Raw genomic sequence first — 7,860 nt, 5'->3', positions numbered from 1 at the left:
CCAACACTTGAACGTTGAAAATATTGACATCGTGACAAGAAGAAGGCAAAGACCAAGAAGATCGTTGAGTCTTGATAGTTATAGAGTCGTAAATAGGTCAGAAGAAAGCCTGTACTCATGCGGCCGTAGAAGTCTGAATGGTTGCCTTGCTCGTGGCCGAAAGCTATCCTTTACCGAAGGAGGGAGGCGGACCAATATAATTGCAACTTCCCTGGCAAGTTAAGTCTATATGGCCAGTTTCTACTCTTTCCAGCCGCTTCCGAAGCCTCCCCAACATGTGTGTATCTGCTTTTGTCTGTATTGTTCCAAGGGGTATCCATTGATTGTTCCACAACTGTCAACAACGTAATACAACTAGTCACAACTGAATTGAATGATCAATCAGTACTTTTGGGGGGACAAAATCGTGAAGGTAAATGTTTATGCCAAACTCAAGCGTTTAAGTTTGACTGAGCCTATCTCTGTGACCACATGCATGGCCCCTAGCCTAGGGCCATGGAAGAAATGTGTGTCAGTGAACAGGTTAGACGACATTTCGCAATTAGCTGTATCAGGCGTGGCATCAGAATTCATTCTGCTTATATTCATTTCCGTATTAATAGTTATACAATATCCTAAAACATGTGGAAGAAGCTGCTGACGTCAAGTTCTCGGATTCTCAGCTGGCAGAAGGGTTCGCCCGACTTAAAGAAGGTGACGGCTGCAGTACCGGCAGTTATCGCAAGATGGCAGCATTCCGAGCTCGAGTCAGTCCATGGGCAAGGTCCAGTGTCATATGGGAGTCACGGTGAGAAGTTCCTTCCTTACGCCTGAGTGTGGGGTAAATATTTTGCCTCGGAACGGGTGAAAGAGCCTGATTTGTGATAGTGTGTGTGACTGTGAGCGCACATGTGATTATATATATGTGTGTGTGTGTGTGTGTGTGTGTGTGTGTGTGTGTGTGTGTGTGTGTGTGTGTGTGTGTGTGTGTGTGTGTGTGTGTGTGTGTGTGTGTGTGTGTGTGTGTGTGTGTGTGTGTGTGTGTGTGTTTGTGTGTGTGTGTGTGTGTACTTGTATGAGTGAATGAGAGAGACTATATATAGACAAACTAAAAGCTGAGACAGAGATACAGAGAGATAAGGTAGACTAGACATGCTAGAGATTTATTGGAAATTTTCCTTGTTGTATGTACAACGTACAGGGTCCCCGTCGGAGCGTCTGATGCCTCGGCTCCTCGACATACGAAACGGACAGAAGGTACCTTCAGTTCTACATATAGCACAAAGTGGTTCTATGGACTTTTATTAGGCTAAGGTACCCAAGATACAAAGTAGGACCACTTTGTCCCACCTTGACATTATCACATCATACGTTACAATGATTAGAAGACATCAAGGTAGTATCCACCAGACCTATTTTGCAAGCTGAATAAAGAGAAGGTATCCGGCCATCGACGATCAAATTGGCCAATTTGATCGTCGATGGCCGGCTACATTCTCTCGTCAATTAATACCCTTTTTAGGCCGATTTCTACGATTTACTCAGCCTGCAAAAGAAGTCTGGTGGAGACCAGGGTATAATTTGATGGTACTAGACTATTATGTACACGGTGGGCTGCTACGAGACGATTTTTTTATCCAGGTTTCTCCCCCCGGACTACTGACACTCATGACCGAGTCCTGTCCTTCCAACAGGTCCAGCCGACCTTCTCGGTGGAGGAACTCCAGCGGAGACTCAACCTGCTGCGTACCTTCATGATCAGCAACGAAGTAGACGCCGTCCTCTTCACATCCTACCATAACATCAACTACTACAGCGACTTTATGTACAACTCATTCGGCAGGGACTACGGGCTGGTCGTCACCATGGACAAAGTGCTCACCATATCCGCAAGTACGCAACCGTTCGCTGTCAAAAGAAATTTTAAAACATGCTATGAGAAAGTGGAAATTGTATTTTTTTTTCACAATCCGGTCGGACTGAAACTTTCTATTTTGCACACTGATATCATTTTCCATTTGAAACATCGTAGAGGTTGACGGCGGCCAACCCTGGAGAAGGACGCAGATCGGGGACAACGTCGTCTACACCGACTGGCAGCCAGACAACTTCTACCACGCGGTCCGAGTGGAGCTAGCGGGGCGAGGCTTCAGGACGCTGGGCGTGGAGCTCGACCACTTGTCACAGGACCGTTTCGCCAGGCTGCAGCTCGCCGTCCCCGACATGCAGATAACAGACATAGGGAAGGCCTCCATGCCATTACGCGTAAAGAAATCGGACGAGGAAATCGCGCTTATCAAGTGCGTATGTTCAACATGTTCCTGCTATATACCGACATGCTTGTTGTAGATATTCATTCGGCCGCTGTCTACTTAATCTGACTGCTGTATTGCTGAAACATTTAAATAGAACTTCATTGTGTCTACATAAGAACTCTGTCTTGGGACCTATTCGGTCAAAACAATGTATCCTAAAACTATTGAGTTTAGTATACATGGTTGGAGAAAAACTTTTCAAACGGTTAATCCCAAAGCTTCTTGAAATAAGTTAGAATCGACTTTGACGGATGTTTAATTTTTTGCTCTCTTTCCTTCCTTCTTACTTTCTCTCTCTCTTTTAAATTCTCTCTATTTCTCTATCTCTCTCTCACACACACATCCCTCTATCTATGGTCCACTTCCTGCCGTGATTGGAGCAGAGAAGGCGCCCGAATTGCGGACCTGGGCGGCTGGGCTGTAGTGGAGGCGCTTGAAGAGGGCGTGCCTGAGTACGAGCTGGCGATCCACGCTGCCAACGCCATGACGAGGGAAGTGGCCAGGACCTACCCGCACAGCGAACTCATGAATAGTCAGTACAGACTTCCTTATAAGGCTGTGTCACGTGGCTTCACGGCCGCCATTGTGGCTGGTTACACCTGGAAGGATCAGAATTTTGTCATATGACTGTATATACATTATGCAAATACAATATTTACTTACAATTGTTATATTTTCTGTTGCCTTCATATGTTTTATTCTCAATGATCTATACACAATCCTTTTCTTGAATGCGGAATAACCCGGTGGTCACAATTTTTTTTTATTTGTGGTACAAATGCCACAGTGTCATCCATCTTTGTCTCAGTATTTGTCCCATTTTTTTCTGCAATATAAGGCCACACGTGTAAACATCTGCAGGCCCCCAAACTTGTGCGCGCGGGCGAATAAAAAAAATTCCGAACAAAAATAAAAAAATGCTACTAAACCACAGGAATACAAAGCTTGTATCCTAAATTTGCGGCAGTACATAGCGTATACAGGTTTACGGCAAGCAGGCAAATACTGGCTTTTTGCGGAATTTATGAATCGGCACTGTACGTATTTTACGAGTTCTTGAGTCGTGGAACTTCGGTAGTCTGGGTATATTCGTATTCTTGATAACCACCATAGACTACCGCGTACCGAGGCCTAGAGCGTTGGGCTCGGAGGATGTGATTTTTGTTTTGAGAACAGGCAAAAATCAATACGCGTGTGGCTGTCATCCATAAAATTAGTTCCTTTTCTCCTCCAGCCTGGGCCTGGGTTCAGTCAGGGATCAACACTGACGGGGGACACAACCCTCTGACGTCACGGCGCGTGCGCAGTGGGGACATCTTGTCAGTGAACACCTTCCCAATGATTGCTGGGTATGACTTGAAATATTTTCACGTTCTCAACATTTTAGCATAGTTGATATGACGTTTTAACATTTTAACAAGCGATTTGGATTGGCCTGGGAAGACATTTTTAGCTGATACCGGGGGTATTATATTTGGGTTAAAGTAGACCTTAGGCCATACCAATTTAATTTGTTGTTTCTCGGATTCGCCAAGTCCATTTTATTCGGTTTTGAAAAAAAAATAGATTTTAGGTTCCGAATCAACTGCAAAATGCTCAATGAAAGACGTTAAGGTTTGTGTAAAGTTAATGTAACAATACAAATTCTTTTCATTTAAAGTTCAAAATCCACACAATGTATTGTTTTAATTATAAACCAGCCTGGCATGTTGACTTCATGGCTCATATCGTAACATTTCCAGCCTTCATGGGGTGCCTTGGCCTGTTTTTTTTCCTTGTCTCTTCATATTTTTTCTGAAGAAAAAATCCTACAAACAACAAATTAAATTGGTGTAGCCTTACAGGCTTGGCTATAGAGTGTTTGTACTATTGACTATGGTTGTTACTATGACTATAATGCACGCATAATCAGATCATATCCATGGGCGGTCAAATTTAATCATTGACATTTTATACAAACTGTTGATATGAACTAAATCCTGTTGTCCTTACATCCCAGGTACTACGCCGCCCTGGAGAGGACCATGTTCCTGAACCACGCCTCAGACGCTCACCTCGCTCTCTGGGAGATCAACTGTCAGGTAAGACTAGCCTCTACCAGGCACCGCAGATCGCTGGAAAAATAGTAGAAATTGGCTTAAATAAAGGGATAGTATACCAGAGAAGATCTCGGGTCGCGAATTGGATCTTCTATGGCCCGGGATCTTCTCTGGTATACTACCCCTTTATTTCGGACAATTTCTACTATTTTTCCAGCGATCTGCGGTGCCTGGTAGAGCCTATGGTAAGACTCTTCAAGTTCTTAAAGTTCTTTACAGAAACGTCGATGAAGGTTAGACATCTAGGTAATAAGATACGCCAAAAAGCAGTTACTCAAGCAACTGGATATGATTTTGGAAACGGTCAGACGTCCACTACCTTTCGTCAGTGACACTAAGAGACCTTGCATTATCCTTCTCTATGACTTGTCTAGCTTTTGTTTCCTTTTAGACTAAAAAAATGGCTTTACTTATTTGTATATCAATCAATAGTTCGTGCTTGCTTATAAACTTGTATTTGTCCTCTGGTCTCTTAGTGTTGCTTGTGTAACTGCTTTTTGGCGTTTTTTACGGAAAGTTTAAACGGATAGCGTGAATGAAGACTGGGAAACCCGAATAACGTTGAAACTGATCATTGGTTACATTCTGGGAAACATGATCTATGTGAATATCTCTTTGCGCATTTATGTAATAGTTGCCGTAGCTAACAGCGATTACAAAAGTTGATCTCTAAGTTTTAAACTATGCTGAGTCTCACTTGTCTGTACTGTTCCCACCGCTGTGACTCCAGGTCCACCGGCGGGGCCTGGAGCTGGTCCGCCCGGGAGTGCGCTGCTGTGACATTGCCACCGAGCTGAACGAGATGTACCGGCAACACGGGCTGCTGCAGTACCATACCTTCGGCTACGGTCACTCATTCGGCACCTTGTGTCACTACTTCGGCAGGGAATCTGGTCAGATGTTCTTCTCTTTTTTTCCTTCAAATGTTCCGTTGGGATTGAAATTCGGAATTTTCCTTTGTCGTGGGAGACTGAAATTTGGAAGTAATGATGCAAAATTTTAAAATGAGCATATGATTGTCAAATGCACAACTATATGATTTTCTTTATGAATAGTATGTGGTCACGCGTTTTTAATCCATTTGCTGTATTAAAATGATGAAATCTTAGGTAACTGTATGAAGGATGACTTTCAAGTTCACGTGTTTGCTTAAACGGGCGCATTGGAATTTGTGCAATTCGTAGCTTGAACTCCGAATTAAGTGTGTCTCTGGATGTTCTTCTTTCCGTTCTTGTTCCCAGAGGTGGAGCTGCGTGAAGACGTCACCACCGTTCTCGAGCCCGGGATGGTCATCTCCATGGAGCCGATGATCATGATCCCCGAGGGCATGCCGGGATCGGGGGCGTACCGGGATCACGACATCCTGGTGGTGACGGAGGACGGGACGGAGGACATCACAGGCTTCCCGTCCGGTCCTGAGCACAACATCATCAAGAAGACTTAGCCAAGCCTGCTGTATTTTTAGAAGGCTCCTAAAAAGAATGTAAACAAATAACATGACCGCGATCCGCGCTAGCAGTTTTCAGTTGGCAGTTTTCCAACACTTTTTATTGCGGTGCAACAACGTTGATCTTTTACTACCCAAATGTCATTATGAACCCAGGTAGGCTTACTGTGCAAGAAAATATGTAAAACACCAAAGTTTAAATAAGTAAAAATCTTACATAACATCGCTTTAACAGTTGCCAAAACGATAAAAACTGCATGGTCGTTGTGAAACATCAGATCAGCAAGTTGAACACAAGAAATTGTTTCTGAAGCAGCTCGATAGATTTCATGTCAGATGTTTGAAGTAGCATCCATTACGTTTCATCAGTATAGTCCCATTACTTGTCAATTTATGTAGTAAGCAAACACTAAGCACAACAACTGTCCGTAGAAAGACGTGCTACAGCGTGAAGTAAAGCAATTGATCTGTGTTATAAAGAAGGTTTCCAATGATACATTAAGTTAGTACAATGTAAATGTAAATTTGATGAACTTAGAGATATGATCGACCAAATTCAAGTTTCCTTTGTGCCAGATCGTTTTGATATCGGCGTTTGAAAGAAATCAATTCGCAGAACCATCTTTATAAGGGACAGTGGTGACGGCGGGTAACATCAGCTATATACATATATAGGTGCTTTGTTAATCTCTCTATATATCGTATAAAAGACTTTAGGAGCTGTTTTTTACAGCGGGTCTGAATGGGGGTCGGGGCATTACAAATTAAACAATTTCAGTTAACACACTGAGTTACGAAACGTCTCTTCATAAAATCTAAAGCACTGCTCGCGGTATCGTAGGCTTACTAACGAATTCACCAACGTCACGATTATGTTTATGCTCCAAGCCAACCATTAGATTAGATTTCCTCCCTGCTTTGTGCAAAGGCCGGCCCCACGACATCGGTCAAAAGCAATTCCCTCGGGAATGCATTGACGGAATTTTTAGAATATTTTCAACTCGATCGCAGTACTATACTAAGGGCTCCGCCCCTAAGGCGTCGCCAAAAAACGACCACATGTTGTTTGACAATACTTTACTTGACATTCAGAGCCATGCATACATGTATGTATATCGATTGACATGTTATTCCCTGCTTGTAACGTTGCTAAGTTTGAATATACAACACGGATATCCTACATTTCCTGGTGTTCAACGTGCTTTGATATACAGGTAGTGTATGTGTGTGCCCATGGGACACGACATACGAGATATCGACGTCAACATGTACATGTCATAATATGTTTCGTCTCGCCGATTTTAAGTCTTCGGCCAAGAATTCTGCACACATTACAGTCGACTATACACATGTCATCTTCTGCAATATCTTCATGTTTCAGTCTTTCTTTCTGGGAGTTGTGTTTTGCTTCAATATCATGGAGTTACTATTATCAATACATGAGTGACAATAAATGTTTCTTACTGTGATCGTGGTATAAAAATGTTCTCGCAGGCAATTCGATAGAAACTTAGACTGCCAAAGTAGAAACGACTACGGTTAATTACTATCTAGTAAGCCTGGCTTGTTTCTATGAAAACACATCTCATTCATATGATCATCCATGTTGCTAGCTGCAAGCGGGCGCTCCTATTCGGATCTTCTGTCTTTTCTTTAGCTGTGCTTCCCTTAAAACTCCGTCATTTGACTCATTTGGTAACACTAGGGATTGCAAAACATATAGCTGTCTCCGTACCAGTGCAAATGGTCCGTATGTCGCAAATGTGTTAATAACATACTGCGCGAGATAAAATGGATATAATTAACCTCAAATCATATTTCCCTTTGCGTATGATACGTTATGGTCGGCGTAACTTTTCTACATGCCAGCTACCAGTGAAAATATATCCATACGTGCTAAATCCATTGACAGCAATACAAAAACCTGATAAAGCTAATATGCCACGTTAAATGACAAGATGTAACATTGCATATATGCACATTTCCTTTGAACATTGCACAACGTTGTTTACTATATTAC

General features: G+C 42.8%; 1 protein-coding gene across 1 annotated transcript in view; it reads left to right on the top strand.

The window, feature by feature from the left end:
* The window catches only part of LOC109482836 (creatinase-like), a 10,011-nt gene extending 4,112 nt beyond the window's left edge, over positions 1 to 5,899 (top strand). Inside the window, exons 7-15 of the mRNA XM_019785679.1 lie at positions 663 to 787; positions 1,181 to 1,236; positions 1,674 to 1,872; positions 2,012 to 2,279; positions 2,678 to 2,826; positions 3,529 to 3,643; positions 4,294 to 4,375; positions 5,124 to 5,286; positions 5,635 to 5,899. Of these exons, the coding sequence (XP_019641238.1) occupies positions 663 to 787; positions 1,181 to 1,236; positions 1,674 to 1,872; positions 2,012 to 2,279; positions 2,678 to 2,826; positions 3,529 to 3,643; positions 4,294 to 4,375; positions 5,124 to 5,286; positions 5,635 to 5,837 (1,360 nt within the window). The 3' untranslated portion in view covers positions 5,838 to 5,899. The remainder of the gene's footprint in view (positions 1 to 662; positions 788 to 1,180; positions 1,237 to 1,673; positions 1,873 to 2,011; positions 2,280 to 2,677; positions 2,827 to 3,528; positions 3,644 to 4,293; positions 4,376 to 5,123; positions 5,287 to 5,634) is intronic.
* The last annotated feature ends 1,961 nt before the right edge of the window (positions 5,900 to 7,860 follow it).

This window comes from Branchiostoma belcheri, unplaced genomic scaffold (assembly GCF_001625305.1).
Source record: "Branchiostoma belcheri isolate BF01 breed outbred unplaced genomic scaffold, Haploidv18h27 scaffold61, whole genome shotgun sequence".
NCBI lineage: Eukaryota > Metazoa > Chordata > Leptocardii > Amphioxiformes > Branchiostomatidae > Branchiostoma > Branchiostoma belcheri.
This window is presented reverse-complemented; position numbering and strand designations above follow the sequence as displayed.